The sequence below is a fragment of the Schistocerca serialis genome, chromosome 7, assembly GCF_023864345.2.
Source record: "Schistocerca serialis cubense isolate TAMUIC-IGC-003099 chromosome 7, iqSchSeri2.2, whole genome shotgun sequence".
Classification (NCBI taxonomy): Eukaryota; Metazoa; Arthropoda; class Insecta; order Orthoptera; family Acrididae; genus Schistocerca; species Schistocerca serialis.
The window spans coordinates 481,153,636-481,175,429 of record NC_064644.1 but is presented as its reverse complement, the minus strand read 5'-3'; the positions used below and the strand labels follow the sequence as shown (position 1 = coordinate 481,175,429).

The 21,794-nt window shown below is 42.8% G+C and overlaps 1 protein-coding gene across 1 annotated transcript in view; it reads left to right on the top strand.

Moving 5' to 3' along the window:
- LOC126413158 (WAS/WASL-interacting protein family member 3-like) overlaps nt 1–21,794 on the top strand; it is a 57,882-nt gene that overhangs the window by 12,689 nt on the left and 23,399 nt on the right. Inside the window, exon 3 of the mRNA XM_050083053.1 lies at nt 12,311–12,434. Within this exon, the coding sequence (XP_049939010.1) occupies nt 12,311–12,434 (124 nt within the window). The remainder of the gene's footprint in view (nt 1–12,310; nt 12,435–21,794) is intronic.

Genomic DNA, 21,794 nt, shown 5'->3' with positions numbered 1-21,794 from the left:
GAAGGATTTACAGAGAAAGTAGTAAATAAATTTTTTATGAAAGATACTGACTGGTTTTCCAGAAATGTGTTAGCGGAAACTTGAGGAAACACAGCGCATTCAGTTTTGTACTGTCCAAAATACAGGGTGAGTCACCTAACATTACCGCTGGATATATTTCGTAAACCACATCAAATACTGACGAATCGATTCCACAGACCGAACTTGAGGAGAGGGGCTAGTGTAATTTGTTAATACAAACCATAAAAAAATGCACGGAAGTATGTTTTTTAACACAAACCTACGTTTTTTTAAATGGAACCCCGTTAGTTTTGATAGCACAACTGAACATATAAACAAATACGTAATCAGTGCCGTAGGGACCCAAAGGGAACGGTGATGGACCTTAGGTACAGAAGAGACTGGAACAGCACATTACGTCCACATGCTAACACCTTTTTATTGGTCTTTTTCACTGACGCACATGTACATTACCATGAGGGGTGAGGTACACGTACACTCGTGGTTTCCGTTTTCAATTACGGAGTGGAATAGAGTGTGTCCCGTCATGTCAGGCCAATAGATGTTCAATGTGGTGGCCAACATTTGCTGCGAACAATTGCAATCTCTGGCGTAATGAATGTCGTACACGCCGCAGTACATCTGGTGTAATGTCGCCGCAGGCTGCCACAATACGTTGTTTCATATCCTCTGGGGTTGTAGGCACATCACGGTACACATTCTCCTTTAACGTACCACACAGAAAGAAGTCCAGAAGTGTAAGATCAGGAGAACGGGCTGGCCAATTCATGCGTCCTCCACGTCCTATGAAACGCCCGTCGAACATCCTGTCAAGGGTTAGCCTAGTGTTAATTGCGGAATGTGCAGGTGCACCATCATGCTGATACCACATACGTCGACGCGTTTCCAGTGGGACACACTCTATTCCACTCCGTCATTGAAAACGGAAACCACGTGTGTACGTTTACCTCACCCCTCATGGTAATGTACATGTGCGTCAGTGAAAAAGACCAATAAAAAGGTGTTAGCATGTGGACGTAATGTGCTGTTCCAGTCTCTTCTGTGCCTAAGATCCATCACCGTTCCCTTTGGGTCCCTACGTAATTCGGTGCTCTCCGATACACACGATCGAACAGCGGAGGAGTGGTACTCAAGCGTCAACTTTAGGTTACAATATCTCCGGGTGTAATTAACATTTTACAATGCAACAAGCGGCACTGATTACGTATTTGTTTATATGTTCAGATGTGCTAACAAAACTAACGGGGTTCCATTTAAAAAAACGTAGGTTTGTGTTAAAAAACATACTTCCGTGCAATTTTTTGTGGTTTGTATTAACAAATTACACTAGCCCCTCTCCTCACGTTCGGCCTGTGGAATCGATTCATCAGTATTTGATGTGGTTTACGAAATATATCCAGCGGTAACGTTAGGTGACTCACCCTGTATATAACACCCTATTAACCTTGTACAGCAGGAAGAAATAATAAACAAGGTTGGAAGTTCTAATTTCTTATGTGTGCATAATGATGAAAACCTAAATTGGAAAAACAGCATAGCAGACTTGCTAAAACGTTTATTTTCGGCTACTTTTGCTGTAAGAAAAAAATTGTCATCATTGGGGATGTAGGAGTACAGGGTGACAATTATTGAACTATATGAAAAAAAAAACGTAAATTAGTTACAAACTATGGCGTGCACACACCTTATTCAACGTCTAATGCTCACTACAGATCTTCAGTTGTAGGTTATGACATGTTCGATATGCTTGCCATCCTTGGCGATGATGTGGCGCAGACGAATAGCGAAATTCTCATGACTCACTGAAGTGTCACAACATCGATATTGTCGATGAGCTCCTGAATGGTTGTTGTCAGTTCAGTAATTGTTTTGGGGCTATTGCTGTACATTTTGTCTTTAACATAACCCCACAATATGGCGGCTAATCTAGGTCCGTGGCATTGGCCTCTGGGTACCCCAAAGCCAAGATGCGGTCCCCAAAGGGCTCCTCCAGGGTATCAAACACTCTCCTGCTTCGATGGGATCGGTCTCCATGTCGAAAGTAGCATCACTTTGTATAATGGGGACGAAATTTTCTTCCATAACCTTGATATACCGTTCGATAGTAACCGTGCCATCAAGAAATATCGCACCGATCATTTCGTGACTGGACATTGGACACCACACTGTCACCCGTTGAGGATGAAGAGGCTTTTCGATCGCAAAATGCCAATTCTCAGTCTCCCAAATGAGCCAATTTTGTTCATTGACGAACCCATCCAAATGAAACTGGGCTTCGTCGCTAAACCAAACCGTGCATGCGCATACTAATTCTCGTCTTGCCCCGCGGCCAACAGAGCTGTTTGAAGGTCCTAATGCAAACCGTTCAGAAGTTATCATTTTATTTCATACAGTTAAATAATTCAAAAAATGTTGAGATATGTGTGAAATCTCATGGGACTTAACTGCTAAGGTCATCAGTTCCTAAGCTTGCACACTACTTAACCTAAATTATCCTGAGGTCAAATACACAAACCCATGCTCGTGGGAGGACTCGAACCTCCGCCGGGATCAGCCGCACAGTCCATGACTGCAGCGCCTTGACCGCTCGGCTAATCCTGCTCGTTTAATAATTGTCTCACTGTAAGTAAGTTAATACAATTTGAATATTTTCATTGACAGATTCAGCAGATCTCTTCATTTAGGTGAATAGAATTCATGGTACAAAAGGAAGTGATTAGAATTACTCGTAGCCCTGACAGGAACTAGCTTCGTCGTATGAGGAGCTATAGCCTGGTTTCAGTTCAGGGTGAAGGTGCAGTCAGCTACGGCATATACTAACGTCTTTACACACAGATAGGACGGCTTGCTGGAAACGCAGTGGACTTCTTGTGACGACAAGGATCGAAGAGCGGCAGTATTATTTATTTATTCATTAACAGTACAGAGTAGCCCACCACCTGGAGATGTAAGTTGGGTCGGATGCTTCTGAATCTAATAGCAAAGACTTCTCATTGTTACAAGCTTATTGGTATACAGTTGTGAATGATTTTTTTTAAATATGAAGAACATAATATATAAAATCTTCCAATCCATATGTGGTACTAGTACCTGAGCCCCCATCTTACCCTGTTGCTCGCTACTGTGAACGGGAACGCGTTATGCAGATCTTGGTGTCACTTGCGTCCCTCTAGAAAAGATAACCTGAAGATGCCTAAATAAGGCGAAACGCGTCGTTGAAAAAAAAAAAAAAACTAAAATTGCAACCAAGACTGTTTTTAATAACATAATATATAAAGATTTCTCTGAGGTTACAGAAAAATGAATGCTTAACAATTGTTAAAATGGTTCCACATAATTTGTTACTACCTAGTTGATTAGAATTAATTTATATAATGCAAATGTCAAAGAAAAATAAAAAAAAAATAAAACGTAACACAGTGAGCGTGGTGAAAATAATTTGTAGTATGTAGAAGGAAGTGATATGCTGTATTTGGATGTGTAATGCAGTCTAAGTAGCATGTTGATTAGTAATGGCCTATTTCCACCCATTTCAGATGAGAAGGTCTCGGTACAACCTCGAGGTATTGTCATCTGAAATGGTTTGTACTAATGTATGTTTACACAGATTATACAGATTAAATGCTGATTGAGCATTTCATACATGGAATACATGAATTTTAGCTTTACATGAGAAATAACTTATGTTTGTACCTTGTTAGTAGAAGTAGAATATACTTCATTGCTACTTGAATGCATTATTTCTTAAATAACTTAGTACATTTCTGATATATGAAATTCATTGATTGTAGCTTTGAATAGAGAAGAGAATATACTTCTGTCGGCACACAATAAGACGAGCAATACATTACTGCTTGTGAGCAGTATACTTTAAACACTATGAGGGATATCATTGGGGAGGAGGTGCCTCGGAATAAAAGTTCTTCGAGCCTTCTACTCCCAAGCAACATTATCTTATTACTACAGTCTTAGTATGTGGTGCCAGTGTTTATTTGTTTTATGATTGTTGTGTTCTTTGTGACTGTGTTGTGGCATGCAGTGTCATGTAATGTTGGTTTTGGTCCCTTACATGTTGATGCCTTCTGAGTTATGTTCACTTAGTGTTCCTTCCTCGGTTTCGGAATCTGTGATCGTGTTTGTGTCCTCCGATGTGGTTTGCTGTGTTGTTTGTGCTTGTCTACAGCTCCTTCCATATGGGTTTTGGCGCTTGTGTTCTTCGTGCAGAGTGTTCGATACAATATCGGCTACGCTATTTATTGTGTCCTAGTCATCGGGATTACGTATTATTCTGGCGATGTCACTGTCGTTGTAGCCGGCCGCTGTGACAGAGCGGTTCTAGGCCCTTCAGTCCGGAACCGCGCTGCTGCTACGGTCGCAGGTTCGAATCTTGCCTCGGGCATGGATGTGTGTGATGTCCTTAGGTTAGTTGGCTTTAAGCAGTTCTAAGTCTAGGGGACTGATGACCTCAGATGTTAAGTCCCATAGTGCTTAGAGCCATTTGAACCATTTGAACCACTGTCGTTCTGTATAGGTCTCACTTGTGCTAGCGTGTTGCGCAGCAGTGTGACATGTTCTGGTGTCCCAGTTTCTCCGCATACGCATACTGTATCGCTAGTTAGTCCCGTACGTTTTAAATGCACCGGATACGGCCTGTGGCCTGTTAGGAAGTGGACCATCCCTCGGCTTGGGTAGACATGTTTCAGTTGTAGTCTTTCGTGTTCATCAGGAAAGAAAGAGTGTACTCGGCGACCCTTGTCGGATGCATCCCACTCTCTCTGCCATGTTTGAATCCGCCATTGTTTCATTTGTGTTTTGTTCATAATGTTGGTTCCCGTAATTTCGGTGACTTTATCGAGTCTGTCCCTCTTAAGCCAGAAAAGTGCAGCTCTGTAACGTAATGTTATGTCTACAGGGCAGGTCCCCATCACAACGCAAAGTGCCTCTAGTGACGTGGTGTTGAAGGCTCCGCTCATTCTCAGGGTTACACTACGCTGACCTCGTCTTGCATTTGTTTTGTTAGTCTGTATATTCAGTCTGCGAGCCAAAGCACTTGCGGCGAAGCATGCGATGGATTTAAATTTCGCAGTGCGGTAAGTCCTTATCGTCTTAATAGGTAATTTGTACTGAGTTTTGTTTAGTCTTGCTAGTTAGTGCATAATTTTCGAGGCTTTGTCAATTGTCAGTTTTATATAGTGGTTGAAAGTCTGTTTTTCGTCTAGATGCGGCCCGAGATAACGTGTGGCTTGCTTCCTCTTTATGCTTGTATTGTCAAATTTTAGAACTGGATTCTTCCGTATTGTCCTTCTGAGCAGTAAATATACAGTTTCGTTGGGAGCTATTTTTAATTTATTTTCTTTGCACCAACTCTTAATTTTCTGAAGCAGTTGCGTGCCTTTTGTCTCTAGTGCTCCTCTCGAATTGGCTGACACCACTACGAGCAGGTCATCTGCATAAGCCACCACACCTCTTACCCTGTCGTCACTGTACAGGGTGTTCAGCAAGGGCTCGATTGCGATATCCCAGAATATTGGTCCGCAGATCGAACCCTGTGAACATCCCTTTGTTATTCTCTTGACAACCTTCCGTGTACCAGCCCTTCACTCCGCCACTCTTACTCTGCAGTAATCGAGGAGTCTATTGTAGAGGGAAGCTGATAGCTTCATTTCCCTAAACCTGGAGAAGAGGGACGGCCATCAAAAGTTGTCAAAAGCCCCGGCTATGTCGATTAGAATGGCGGCCCCGTATTTGTCGCTGATGCTATTTGTAACTGTCAGTGCTTGGTTGACGGCATCTTCTATTGATCTACCATCCCTGAAGCCGAATTGATGGGGCGTTAGGCCGAGGAGGTGTCTGTGCGATTGTAAACGGTCACACAGAAGCCTTTCCTGTATCTTGCAGAGAGTGTTTAAGAAGCAGATCGGTCGGTACGTTTGGGGGGTCTGTTGGCTCTTTGTCTTGTGATTTCCTGATTATTACTACATTAGCAGTTTTCAAGAGGTCTGGATTTCTGCCTGTTAGTCGTGCCTCGTTGAACATGTTAGTAAGAAAAGGCGTGATTTGTGTTACTGTTTGTTTTAATGTTTTCGAAAGTATTTTGTCTGGGCCAGGTGCTTTTCTGGTTTTAAGCCTGCTGATTGCCGTCGTGACTTGTTCTTGGTGAATGGCATGGTTACACTGTCACTGACGTATGGTTGCCTCATGCTCTCTCTTAGGTCAGCGTGGTGTCGCTCGCCTTGTGCGGGGTCGTCACCTGGGAGGAGCCTGTTCAGAAGATATTCTGCTGTGCTTCTCCATCCCCTGGTCATTTTGCCGTCAGCTTGTTTTAGTGCTGACAGAACTGTCGGTGTCTTAAGTCATTCTGTTTCTATCTGGAATGGTTGTCCCCAGATGTCGTTCTGTAGCTGGGTTTTTACAAAATTGGTCCATTAGTCTTGCCTTGTTGTCTTTAGTTGTTTTTGGTATTTCTGTTTAGCGTCACGATACAGATGAAGTCTTATCTTTCAGGAGCTGTCTTTGCTTGTTGGTAGTACTTTCTTTTTACCGTGAATCATTCCTTAGTTTTGCCAGTTCTGTCGACCACGGTTGTTTCTGTTCCCACCCAGTTTTTGTGCGTAGTATAGCTGCTTCCTGTGCTCTTTGTAGTCAGTACATGCGTTTTGTAATCTATACTGCCTTTAACAGTGTGTAGTGACGACGCCTCAACAATATCTCGAACTTTTTGCCAGTCGGCTCTTCCTATGAGTAAATGCTGCTGTTCGTAGTCCACGTTATGTGTATTGATATATCTGTCTGTGGTTATGATGATTGCCTTGTGGTCGCTGTGTGTGGCTCTACCTAATACCCTCCATGTATTGACTAGTGGAAGAGATTTTGCGTTCCCTAGAGAAAGGTCTTTGTTACGTACACCACCGGCGTCTCCGCGGTAAGTAGGTGGCTGACCCTCCCTATTCAGTATGAAGAGGCTGCACTCATTTACCACGTCAAGCACTAATTTCCCTCTGTCGTCAGTTCTATCTGAGTTCCACAAGGGGGATTTTGCGTTGATATCAATTAGAATGAGCAGCATTTTTCTTTCTGAGTGTCGTTCATTTTCTTTTATTTTGTCTAAGAAAATTTCTGTATCATACGAGTACTGAGCGTAAGTAGACGACATGAGCCATACACCCTGTGCGTCTGTTATTTCTGCTGTGGCAATGTGTTCAGAGCAAAACTGGGTGATCTGTGTTACTATGAGGTTTTCATTAACTACTATTATCGCGGCTTTCGCGTTTAGTGTTCCTGCTATTGTAATGTGAGGGGAGCCCTGAAATTTTCCCGCCTCGCAGATAAGGTTCCTGAACGCAGGCGATGTCTGCTTTTGTTTCTTCTAAGAGACTACCTAGTTCCATGTTTACTAGGGTACTGCCCTGACAATTTAGTTGTATTATCTTCAGAAGGAATATCTAGTGAAGGGAAAACACTTGGGTGTGGTTTCTTTAAAATCCAGAAACACACGTCCATGTGCTCTCACGAAGTCCTTGTATACTTTCTCTAGGTTTAGGCCCTCTCCCCTTCGCGCACATGCCTCCCCTAAAAGCTTACATAGCTCTTTGGGGCCGGCCGCTGTGGCCGAGCGGTTCTAGGCGCTTCAGTTCGGAACCGCGCGACTGCTGTGGTCGCAGGTTCGAATTCTGCCTCGGGCATGGATGAGTGTGATGTCCTTAGGTTAGTTAGGTGTAAGTAGTTCTAAGTTCTATAGGACTGATGAACTCCGATGTTAAGTCCAATAGTGCTCAGAGCCATTTGAGCTCTTTGGAGTTCGTTGGCAGATTTTCAACTCTTAGGATCATCCTGTCAGTTTTTTCTGTAGTTAGAAAGCAGATCTTATCCCCGTTTTCATGCTTAGTTCGTATTACATAGCGAAGAGCTGTTTGAAATGTATCCTTGTTTTCTAGTTCGCTAAGCCGTAGGTTAACTTCTAAGTTTTCGTAGTTTACGTAATTAACGGTATTCAGCTTGGGATCCTTGGTTGTGTCTCGTTGATGTTCTTGACCGTTTGTTGCTCCCATTTCGAGTAATTTTGTAGTGCAGCACGTCTTTCCTGCTTTATGGTTTCTGGTAATATGGAGTTTGATTTCTTTACGCTGAGCATTTCCCCTGATTTTGATCTTTACCGCGGACTTGTTCGTAAAATGCGACTGTTGTATGTCCGTTTACGGAGTTGTTGTGTCTGGTGCTGTCCAGTTGCAGGATGTGTCTTTCAGCTACCTTATTGTTTTGTTTTTCGTAGTGACTGTGTGCGCTACCCCCGTAGACAAAACGAACTGGTGTAATATAGGGTCTACATTTTGTTGTATCATATACTACTTGTTGCGCGGGTAGTGTGCAATTGTCTTTGTTTGTGTTTGCCTGTGGTGTTGAATTTCTTGGGAACTCAGTGACATCTTCATTTCAGGATGTTCAAGGACGTCGTTATAGTTCTCTGTACTATCTCGCAGTATTTCGTCGTCAAGTTCGTCAACTAGTAAAAGGATACCAGCGTGGAAGATGGCACAATCAAACATGTGATGTTTCAGGTGCCTGGCAACCTCAATTCAATTGCACTCTGCATGCACATATCGTCTATATAGTCGGTAATGCTGATGTACCTACACTGTATTGTCTCCCAGAACTGGGGCATTACATTAGTGTATGTGTATTTCAGGGTTGTAATATCTCCATGTGTTGCCACCAGGCAACGGGTCTACGCCAGCCTCTCGTCTTAGTCGACGGCGATTTGTACCTTTGCCTGTTTGTGTTATTAGTTAAGTCTGTTCCTGCGTGTTAGGGGGGTGGGTTTTGGACAGTTATGGTAGCACTCCTTGTTAATGGACGTTGTACAGAACATCGTATTCGGTGCGCTCTATTTGTCTTTCGTAGAGCTTTTTATATGTAGGATAGTTTGGCGCCCCTGCCTTACTGCATGCGATTCACCACTGTGTGTATTGATATACAGCCTACAGGATTCTCCTGCCTGCATTCTGACTTTTTGTGTCTCGGTTTTGCACATCGTCTTCGTCGCAACGCATCGATGGCTAACCGAAGCCCCAACAGTTAAAACATTTTTGTACAACAACAAAGTCGTTGATGTACAAAGACTCAAACTGAATAAAAACCCTTTCTTTTTGAAGCAGCAGTAATCGTACTCTTGGCGGCACTTCTAGAGCATTGTTTACTGTCCTTTTGCCCTTTGGTCCTGTTTTAAATTTTATTTTAACCTCGTTATCGAAGGAGCAGTGCTGAGGGAAGACATGAAGAAATTCTCGCGTAATGTTAAAATAGGGTAAGTTGTAGTGAGCAAATAAAGGAAGTAGTCGAACGACGCCGACAGAAGTTAGATTCTGGTATTTACCTCAAAGAAGGAGAAGAAGAAGACGTGAAGTACTCTCTTTAAATATTGTACAAATGAACGCTATTCATAGAAGGAATTCTTTACATAGATTACTTTGCTAAGGGTAAAACAGCAACTAGCGGATACTATGTAGTTCTTCAAGAGTGAATCGAAGATAGAATACTTGCGAAAGTGGTTGGATTGTAAGATAAAAATCATATTAGGTCTGGTCAATAGGGCGGGCAGATACTGAAACACCACATAGATTGTGTGACTGGATTTAAGAGTTCCTGGATAACAGAACGCAGCATGTCATTCTCAATGGAGAGAAGTCCTCCGAAGTAAGAGTGCTTTCAGGTTTGCCGCAGGGGAGTGTCGTAGGACCGTTGATATTCACAATATACATAAATGACCTTGTGGATAACATGAAAAGTTCGCTGAGGCTTTTTGCGGATGATGCTGTAGTGTTTCGTGAGGCTGTAACAGTGGAAAATTGTACTGAAATGTAGGAGGATCTGCAACGAATTGATGCATGGTGCAGGGAATGGCAACTGAATCTCAATGTAGACAAGTGTAATGTGCTGCGAATACATAGAAAGAAAGATCCTTTATCATTTAGCTACAATATAGCAGGTCAGCAACTGGAAGCAGTTAATTCCATAAATTATCTGGGAGTAGGCATTGGGACTGATTTAAAATGGAATGATTATATAAAGTTGATCGTCGGTAAAGCAGATGCCAGACTGAGATTCATTGGAAGAATCCTAAGGAAATGCAATCCGAAAACAAAGGAAGTAGGTTACAGTACACTTGTTCGCCCTGCTTGAACACTGCTCACCGGTGTGGGATCCGTACCAGATAAGGCTGATAGAGGAGATAGAGAAGATGCAACGGAGAGCAGCGCGCTTCATTACATGATCATTTAGTAATCGCGAAAGCGTTACGGAGATGATAGATAAACTCCAGTGTCAGACTCTGCAAGGGAGACGCTCAGTAGCTCGGTACGGGCTTTTGTTGAAGTTTCGAGAAAATACCTTCACCGAGGAGTCAAGCAGTATATAGCTCCCTCCTACGTATATCTCGCGAAGGGCCCATGAGGATAAAATCAAAGAGATTAGAGCCCACACAGAGGCATACCGACAATCTTTCTTTGCACGAACAGTACGAGACTGGAATAGAAAGGAGAACCGATAGAGGTACTCAAAGTACCCTCCGCCACACACCGTCAGTTGGCTTGCGGAGTGTAGATGTAGATGTAGATCTAGATGATACGGGCTGTATTACTATTCCAGAAAATTGCACCGAGGATTGAACCGTTTGGGCATTCTTAAGTTTTTTTTATAACATTTTGTGTCCGTGCTTGCCAATGAGCCACCTTTTCTTTGCAGTAATTGAGTAAGTTATTGTATAAGCGTTGTGAACAAAGCTGCCCACTGGAGCTCGGCGAAGGCGTCGGCTGTCTCTGTTACTATTACCACTGTTTATTTTTCTTGTGCGTCTTGTATTATTTTTATCGTGCGGTTAACTGCACCATCTGATGGGCTTTTGGGTCTTAAGCCGTACTGATGCGAACTAAGGCCGAAGAGCCTCGTATGTGACTAGTCGATCAAACAGGATCCTCTCTGGCACTTTAGCCAAAGTGTTCAAGGGGCAGATGGGCCTGAAAGTGTTTGGGTGTGTTGGTTCCTGATCCTCCGATTTTTTTGATGATTAATACGTTTATGTTTTCCACGAGGCAGGGACCCTACTTTGCAGCACTGCTTCATTCAGCAAATCTGTTAGGAGAGGGATCATGTGTGCAACTGTATTTTTGAATGTTTCTAAATGTATGCCATTTGGACCGGGAGTCTTATTTTTAATTGTTTAATTGTTAATGCTAACTCTGCTTGGGAAAATAGAGCGGTAATGGGGCCAATTGTGTTAGACTCATCCATTTGCCCTCGTAATCTGTGTGGTGTTGCTGGTCAGTAGTCTTTTCGTCATCAGAGAGAAGCTTGTTCAGCAAGTTCCTTCAGAACGTCTCCAGCCCCTTTTAACAGTGCCGTCCGTGCGCCTAGGAGTTAACTGTGCTGTTGAATGATCTCTCCCTCCGCCCCCCCCCCCCCCCCCCATGTATATATTATTTTGTAGCTGAGTTTTGACAAAATTGTCCCAGTGATCCCGTCTGATGTTGTGTAGTTCATATTTATATTTTTGCTTTGCATCGCGTTGTAGTTACAGTCTTGCTTCCCTCTCTTGTCCGGGTTTGGTTTTTGGTATTGTTTACTTTTAATTCCAGCGTCTTTCCTTAGTCTTGTTAACTCAGTGGATCTGGAGATTTTTTGTTTCGATCTACGGTTGGTCTTTGCGATAGGTAAGTGTTGTGCGTTTTGAAGCAGGTCCGCCAGAATGTGTGCTTTATACTTGTCGGCTGTCAATGCACTCGGAACACGCCTGGGATTTTTGAGTTTGTACGGGAATTAATGAAGAAACGTGCTGAGGCCTCTCTTCGCATGAGCGGTGGGCATATTGTAGTGCGTTTGTCCTCTACTGCATATCTACAGTTCGGATCCTCGGGGACTCTGTTACAGGGTGTTCATGTACTTAGTTGTTACACGTCGTATCGGAGAAACCGTTGGTTTCTGGACCTATGTTTACTAGGATTATTTGCTCGTTTCATTGTCCTCTGCTCACCCCTTTCGATGGTACATATAATAGTGTAACGCCCTGTGTATCAGATCTCTCATAACATGCCGTTATATGTAATAATAAATAAATAAATTTTTGAATTACTTTTGTAGTACATTGCCCAAAGAGTAAGTACTGTTTTAGTGTTACTATAAACTACAGTCGTATAGTATACTTTGCGTGTTACACCCGTGCGCTGCAAAATGAGTACCTTTGCTGGCAGAGCTACGTGCCGTACGATTGCCTGAGCGTGTTGGTGTGTTGTTGGTTCAGGTACCCGCCGTTGTACCCGCTGGCGCCACCGCAGCATCACCACGCTCCGCCGCCGCCATACGGAATCGACCCTCTGCACTTCTTCATCGACCTGCGCGTCTCCGGACACATATGGGACAGAAAGGTATGGCTCATTTTTGTCTTTTTTTTTATTCTGCCTCGTAAAGCGCGACGGCTTCTTCCAAGTGCTCGTGGTGATTCGCCATTGCGAATTGGTATCACTTCTACATACACTTCCCATAAAAATAAATTCGCCGTAAGGAAATAAATAACTACAGCCTGCCTGTTGTACAGGTTTAAAATAACAATAAAGAAAAAAAAATAACTATACGGAAATAACGAAAGTTTTTTAGCCTCTGACGGTCATCTTCACACCTGCATACATCCTCGAAACTCTTTTTTCAGAATCGTCGGTGCGCCTGGTGGGCCAGGGGCATAAACTATCAATGGACGTGGCCGACAATGACTCCTCCCCAACCACATTTCAGTAGAAGTGGTTAAAGTTTTACATACATAATTTTTTAAATTTCGCATGTAACTTTAAAGAAGCTTTAAAACGAAATATTTCAAAAATGGCAAGGAATTCTTTAAATAACAAGACGAATTTATCACACTATACTTTCCAGTCACGTGGACGGTCTTACGACCTGACCATTAACAAGAAGTGTACACATTCGACTTTTAACCTGCCCATGCTTGCCAGTTAGCCAGCCAGCAAGCTGCCGCACGTCATCAGCAGAACGGGCAGGCTGCTTTACATCCACCCAAGCCAAGCTGTGCCCAACCGAAGCAGGCTAAAGGAATCGTGCTTGCCTGCTATCTTCCCGCTGTGCAACGCTACGTAGAAGTTTATTCTATGCAATTTCACTGTAACGTTTTAACGGGGTTTAGAAGTTGATGGAAATACACGTGTATCACAAGACGAGGCTCAATGAAATATATGCTAATTTTTCGTCATTATAGGCCAGAAAATGGTGGATTTCTCTTGTTCCTTTTTCATTTTCTGCGTATTTCAGGCCTACGTAATGCGATATGAATGGCTTTCTCTGCAACTTCAGCCTCTTTCGACTAGTGCTCGCTATTCTCACTTCGAACCATTATGAGGTCACCTCTAACATATATTTTCTGTAGTAAGAGAACCTTTGCATCTAAGAACCTGAAGATGTCTATTACGCTGCAACGCCAACTAATGTAAGGTTTTGGAATTCTAGTTTGTGTAATCTTAGTGCGTTCCAGCCAGATACGACCCCCGTTATTCAAATTCTAATTACTCTTTGCAAAGGGTGTATTGCGGATTCATTGAATTCAAAATAGTTCATTCTAAATTCCAAAAATGTACTTAAGCAAACATTAAGTTAATCTGGAACTACATTTCTGAAAGAATAAGTTTTTCTTTCACACTAAGCTTTTTTCGCACTACCTTGCATACCACCAGTAGTGGTTTTTAATATACACTGAGCCATATATTTTTCCTATTTCAATCAATGTTAGGTCTAAATTTGGAAAGACAGTTTACTGATAAATGACCTGAAGTCCTTAGCATACAATTTCACACACTTGTCAGCCACCAAGTCTTTGTCCTCCTTCCAAATCTTTATGAAATGAGGAAAATGCTTGTCCAATTGAGAAACGTGTCCTAACGTAATCGAGGTTCCCGAGTAAATGCTTAGTAACTCTTACATGCAGTTTGTGTGGTGAGACTTTACTTGCAGCTGCCCCATAAACACACGAAAACTTTTCTCCTGCTGGACTTGAGCTGTGTTGCGTGACTGGTATAAAGGGTGATTTTTTCCACCGTATACAAACTCAAGGGATTGACCGATGGGAGGATACGGAACAAAAAAGGTCTAATGAACTTACGTCCGAAAATACATGGCTTCCATGCTAGAGATCATTTATTCAATCATACTTTATTACAGAGACTAATAAGCACGACGCCATGCACTCACAGTTAGAGTATGTATGGTTTCCTCCTAGAGGGTGGTACTGTTCCTCATACGTCATGCCCTAGCGCCCTCTCCTGCCATAGTAATTGGTAATGTTGTGCCCGATTCACTTTTCTTGCTGACTCACCTTGTAGTGGATGTGGTACAGAGTTGCACACAAGGGTTCCGACATGATGTCTACGTACGGAAAGACAAATGGCAACGGGCGGTGTGCAGCAATGTTGGGGAAGTATCTCTGCCGACAACAACCACGCCATTCAGTGTTTGCAACACTGCTCCGCCGTTTATTTCAGTCAGGGTCGTTTCAGGAAGCAGGAAATCATGAACGACGTACCCGAAATCTTTGGAGACCAAATTTGGAGGAAAATGTGATTAACACTGTGGAAGGCGATCGCGGTGGCAGTACCAGGCAATTTGCCCGGCAGTACAGGGTGAGCCAGAGGACCGTGTGGAACATTATTATCTTTATCACTTACAGCGTGTGCAGGGCTTACTAGCGACATCATACTTTCCACCTCGGGAGAAATTTTGTCAATAGCTTCTTCACCAGGCAACCTCGATTCCGGGATTTGTGTCATCCATCCTATTCAAATATGAGGCCACCTTTACGCGAAGTGGTATCTTCATCTTTCATAGCAGTCATCTGAGGAGTAGTAAGCAGAACCCCCCATGGTACAGTGACAGCGAATCATCAACGTCGGTGCAGCTGGAATGTGTGGGCCGATAATTGACGACCGTATCTTGGCACCAGTCTTCCTTCCACGTCGCCTAACAGGCCGGAACTATCGGCGTTTCTTGCGGGTGGCTTTGCATTCCCTACTGGAAGAAGTGCCATTGACGATTCGAAGGGTTTTGTGACTGCTACAGGACGGTGCTCAAGCCCACTTGGCCGTTAACGTCCGGACGCATTCCAATCGTCTCTTCCCTGGTCGGCGGATCGGACGAGGGGATCCAGCTGCGTGGCCTGCTAATTCATTGGATCTCAGCCCGTGCAATTTCTGGTTTTGAGGTCATCGCAAGAGTATCGTGTATGCAGAGTCCCTTCCAGATATGGAGACACTGGAGCAGCCTATTTATTCTGCCTTTGACACTGTCTGGATGCAGCCCGGCCGATTTTAACGTGTGAGACTACGGCGCGTACACGCTTGCGTTGAGGCGTATGGAAACCATTTTCAACACATACTGTAACTATGGCTGTATGGTACAGCGCGTATTAGACCGCAGCCTCTGTAACAATGTATGATTGAATAAATGGTCTCTAGCATGGAATCAATGTATTTCCGGAGATAAGTTCATTATTCTCTCGTCGATCAATCCCTAGAGTATATACACGGTGGAAATAAATCATCCTGTATATTCCCCAATTCTTAATTTCTCCTCAATATCCTTTGAGTTTGCTTCGTTCATTTTACTGCTCTCACCATTTGATGAATGATTTGCAGTGAAACTTGCTGTTGTGGTCTTCAGTCCAGAGACTGGTTTGATGCAGCTCTCCATGCTACTCTATCCTGTGCAAGCTTCTTCACCTCTCAGTGCCTATTGCAACCCACATTCTTCTGAATCTGTTTAGTGTATTCATCTCTTGGTCTCCCTCTACGATTTTTACCCTCCAAGCTACCCTCCAGAATATGCCCTACCAACCTATCCCTTCTTCTAGTCAAGTTGTGCCACAAATTTCTCTTCTCTCCAATTCTATTCAATACCCCCTCATTAGTTACGTGATCTACCCATCTAACATTCAGCATTCTTCTGTAGCACCACATTTCAAAAGCTTCTATTCTCTTCTTGTATAAACTATTTATCGTCCGCGTTTCACCCCCATACATGGCTACACTCCATACAAATACTTTCAGAAACGACTTCCTGACACTTAAATCTATACTCGATGTTAACAAATTTCTCTTCTTCAGAAACGTTTTCCTTGCCATTGCCAGTCTACATTTTATATCCTCTCTACTTCCACCATCATCAGTTATTTTGCTCCCCAAACAGCAAAACTCATTTACTACTTTAAGCGTCTCATTTCCTAATCTAATTCCTTAATTCGACTACATTCCATTATCCTCGTTTTGCTTTTGTTGATGTTCGTCTTATATCCTCATTTCAAGACACTGTCCATTCCGTTCAGCTGCTCTTCCAGGTCCTTTGCTGTCTCTGACAGAAGTACAATGTCATCGGCGAACCTCAAAGTTTTTATTTCTTCTCCATGGATTTTATTTCCTACTCCGAATTTTTCTTTTGTTTCCTTTACTGCATTGAAACTACCTAAACATATATCTGGCTAATAACGCGAACTGATAGGGCAACCTGTTGTCAGGTGCAGCAGGCTGAATGGGTCCCGTAAAGGTTGCCACGCTTGCGGAAACCCAAGCTGGCCTGCTTTACCCACTGTGCTTCAGTACACATGTACTCTGGTGTCACCGGCCGCTGTGGCCGAGCGGTTCTTGGCGCTTCAGTCCGGAACCGCGCGACTGCTACGGTCGCAGGTTCGAATCCTGCCTCGGGCATGGACGTGTGTGATGTCCTTAGGTTAGTTAGGTTTAAGTAGTTCTAATTCTAGGGGACTAATGACCTCAGATGTTAAGTTTCATAGTGCTTAGAACCATTTGAACCATTTCAACTCTGGTGTCTCCGTTGTGGCAAGTTGAGCTGCTTTAATGGCTGCGTTGGTGATGGGGGCATACAGGCTGAAGGAGAATTTATGCACCTCTGCCATTAACATGCTAGCCACGTAAAGTCGACAGATTCTGAGGCTGACCGTATATTTTATTAAGAACAAATCCGACGCGGCTCGTAAGTCCTTAGGTAGAACGGACAACACCTGAGCGCAGGTGATACGGTGGTAACGTTTAAAGGAAACAATCTTACTCTCATTTACACGCACACATGGCCATAATCTTCAAACCCATGTTTACAGACTTCCTGCTAAGCGAAATATAATGATAGTTCAAATGGCTCTAAGCACTATGGTACTTAATATCTGAGGGCATCAGTCCCTTAGACTTAGAACTACTTAAACCTAACTAACCGAAGAACATCACACACATCCATGCCCGAGGCACGATTCGAACCTGCAACCGTAGCAGCTGCGCGGTTCCGAACGTTGATAATGGTGATTGCATTCTTTGACTTTATGCTGTAAATTCAGATGTTGTTAAAGTTGAGAGATTTTGTTATTATTATAGTTCTTTCATTAATTGTATGACGCTTCATGTTCTCAAATTTTCGGATGAATGAAATTTCTTGGATTTTATACGAAAGTGACGTACTGAGTACTAATGAAGACAAATTACTATGATAATATTAAAACATTAAAACTATTATTATTATTAATAATATTGTAGATGTTATTAGCAAGTTAACAGAATGGGGGAGCGCAAGTAAGTTATTAGTCGTGGCTGGGAAAGGGGGGGGGGCTGAGGGGGGGGGGGGGTAGACAGTGACAAACTGACTGAAACCCTGATCAGCAGGGTTCCATACCCAATCTTGATCTAGGATTTCTTAGATGACTTCAGGCAAAAGCATTTTTTGTTTGAACGATCCCACCCTCTCCAATGTCGCTAGTACTCCTTCCATACTTATCTTGTGGCTGATCTGCAACCTTCCTGCATCCTATTTTCGAGCTCAAACAGTTAACAGGCTGTTGATGTGTAACCAAGTGAGAGGTAACGTTAGAAAATGGTAAGATGGTGCTCTAGGCACATATTTGACTAAACTAAACTACATCACCGGCGTCATCTGCGTTTCACTCTAAAATTCTGCTTGTGTGTGCTCAAAATGTAAAAGCCGCGACCAACCGTAGTGAAAATTTTCCTACAATTTGACCAAGTACCTTTTAGGCGACAATCAGCAGCAGAAATATATCATAGGAAATGCATGACACAGTGCTGTGCTGTAAATCGTATTTATTCCGACTGATTCCTGTCGCTCAACATAATTAAGGAAGAAACTATCACTTGTCATACCTCACGCAATATGAAATTAGTATCCTTGTTACAGTCAGAATTATTGAGCACAACGGAATAACATAGCTTCACAGCGATATAATGTGGTCCATTCAGTGAAAAAAGACAATTTTTCTTTCCTGAATGATGGTCAAAGACCGAAAACGATTGGAATAAAGTACAATTTACAATACAGCACTGTGACACGCGTTTTGAACGAATTTGACCAAGGCCGCACAGACGTGGGGAAGAGATTTTGCAACGATGAGGCCGCCCAAACAGCTGTTCTCGTATTGCTCAGTATCCAAGGAGCAGATTTCTACGGTCGACGAGTTGAACGACTCGTAGAACGTTCTGACAGTTATTTATAGACTTGACAATAGTCACGTACCTGTGACACTTTCAGGTGTAAGGCAGCATTCGGCAAAAGTTAGTTGGCTTGCCATTATAATGTGTATTTTACTTCCTGAATCCCATCCTACAGCTACATACGTACTCTACAAACCACTGCGAAGTGCATGGAAGAGGGTACTTAGCATTGTACTACATGCTAGAGTTTCTTCCCGTGGCAACAGCGTAAGGATTGTGGAAGACTGGCAGCTTAAATGCCTCTTATCACCACGGTCTCTACAAGAGCAATACATGGGGGATTCAAGAATATTGCTAGCGCCTCCATTTATTATAGCGTTACTCAAAATGATATAGACACTCTCAAGTGACTGTTAAAATTTTTTATACGATTCCATGTTCGGAAACAGCAACTAAAGAAGTGTTTTGTCCCATGTTGATAAACGTTCGATGTGTGAACCTTTAGTGATACCCCAGAGGTCCATTGCACAATCGCCTGAAGTGTCCGCAATGGTGTCAGTCATAGCTGCCCTGACGTGTCCTCGCTAGTCATGGATGTTGCGGTGGATGGGTGAAAACAGTGTCTCTGATGGAACACCACTGGTACAAATCACACAATGGCAGGTCCAGAGAAGGTGTGGGCCATCCTGATGCATGACCGATACATCATTGTAGTAGCTCCGTATCCAAGAACTCACGAACATCATTGTGAAAGTGCAGTGGAGCACCAGTCTGTTGAAAAATCAATTGTCTCTGTCTTCTCGCAATTACGACGTGAACCAAAAAAAAACCGGAATTATTTTTTAAAATCTATATATTTTCAAATTGTTTACAGAACATACTTATCCTCTTCAAAATACTCTCCATTACAATTAATACATTTGTCGTACTGATGCTTCCTCTGCCGAAAGATTTTTTTGCACTCATCTTTAGAAATGACTGACAGTCAAATCGGTGTCCTTTCATGCTCCTTTTAATACGTGAAAATAAGAAAATCTCCAACGGGGCCAGGTAAAGTGAATGACGTGTGTTGAGCAGCGGAACCATGCCATTTTAGCCAAAAACTGTCTAATGGAAATGGCTGTGTGTGCACATGCGTTGTGATAGTGGAAGAACCAGTCTCCTGTATGCCGCAAATCACGTCTTTTTTTACTAACACTGTTGCACAATCTTCTTAAACCTTCCAAATAAAAGGTTTGAGTGAACTACGTTCTTAGCATCAAAAAAGCAAATCAGCATTGTTTTAATGTTGTATTTGACATGACGACTTTTTTTTTGACAGTTTGACGATGACGTCTTCCACTGGCTTCACTGTTGCTTTGTTTCTGGGTCGTAACCATAGCACAACGACTCATCACTAGTAGTGACCTCTGGCAGAAAATCTGGATCAGCGGCAAGCTGTTGTTTCAAAGCACGACATGTTTCAACACGGCGTTGCTTTAGACTGTCAGTCAGAACCCAAGGAATAAACTTGGCAGCAATTCTTTTCATTCCAAAATCTTTGTTTAAAATTCGCTGAATCGAGCTGCAAGATAACCCAATAATCTCTGACAGTTGATCAATTGTCTGTCGACGGTCTGCGAGCACAAGATCTAGATTTTTTCAATATTTTCGTCCATTCGGGCAGTTGATTGAGTCCAGCGAGGTTCACCATCAATCGATTTGTCGCCATTTTTAAATCAAGCAAAACACTCGTACACATCAGTTTTTCCCCATACTATCATCTTGGTAAGTTGTTTTCAATATTAAAACAATTTCAGCAGCATTTGTACCGAGTAGAAAACAAAATTTCACAGCTGCACGTTGTTCACTTAAACGAAAGAAGAACAAAACAGCGCTAGCAAAAACAATCACTGAAGATGAAAAGAACAATCCAGGTCGACAACACAGGCGGCATTAAACTGGCAATGAGTTGCACTATACACTGCTAGTGGGAGATATGCGTTCTGCACAAGCTCCACCCACGGCAATGTTATTCATGTTCTTTTTTTTGGGTACCCTCTCATGTGCAAAGTGCCTTCTCCATTGGTCTGGCATAGATGTTGCGGGAGATAAACGTAGCAAAGGAGAAAACTTCTTGAGTTGCTGTTTGCACATATATAATCATATAATACTTTATAATTAGGCTTTTCTTCCTTAAAGTCCGCCCCGATAGCTGTGTTGTCAGGGTGGCGGTCTGAAACGCCAAGGAGCCCAGGTTCGATTCCCGGCTGGGTCGGAGAGTTTCTCCGCTCAGGGACTGCGTGTTGCGTTGTCCTCATTATCATTTCATCATCATCAGCGGAAGGCAACGGGAAACCACTAATGTAATCACCTCCCTCATCCTGTGGACCTCTCTGACGAGGCTTCCCATGACAAGACCTGCCGTAAGGCAGAACACAAAAGTTAAGTTCCTCCTTCAGGAATCTGCAAATGCAGTGAATAAGAAACAAAAGACCACAAATACACCAGAGTACAAAACAACTGTTGGTAAGAACATACCTTTAGCGTACAAATTAAAGCTCGTAGGCACGGGTGTCAAGTTGTTATCAGTAACGAAAGCTATGAAACGATCACAATAACTGAAGCCGCTGTTTACATTCACCCATACACCAGATCTCGGTGTGTCAGGGGCTTGTAACGCCCTCTATGTGACATGTGTCACATGAAGAGTTAACATTACTTTATTTGGCGAGAGATTACCACAAAATACCGAAGTGTACTTGCAAATCATTAATTGAATATTTAAAATTTAAAATTGTGGAACATTCTCGAGAGGTCAGTTAGTGCACAACATCCTGCACCGGTAACACTTGCGCTGTTATAACAGCTGTAGACGCAGCGTGGCTCAGTATTTCTGCAGGGGACATGTAGTGACTTGTTGAGTCTATAGCACGTCGAGCTGGTGCTCTACGCCTAGCGAAAGGAGATCCGACACGTTATTAGAAGGTATCCTGTGACTTTTTTCACCTCAGTGTGGTATACGGCTTCACTTAGTTTTGTGAAGTGCACAATTTTACATTTCTGTATACTCAAAGCTAGTTGCCAGTCTTTGCACCAGTTTGAAATCTTATCAAAATCTAGAGTTATTTGTCCATCTTTTTCGACAGTACTTCGTTACCTATATCACTAAACGGTTAAAATGGTCACACAGTCCCACTAACATGTATCCTATCTAACGTTTACAGGGGCAAGGAAAATGAGTTTCAGTATTTCACGTGAAACTGAGCGAGTTTAAAAATGTAATATGCTGCAATTATCTACTCT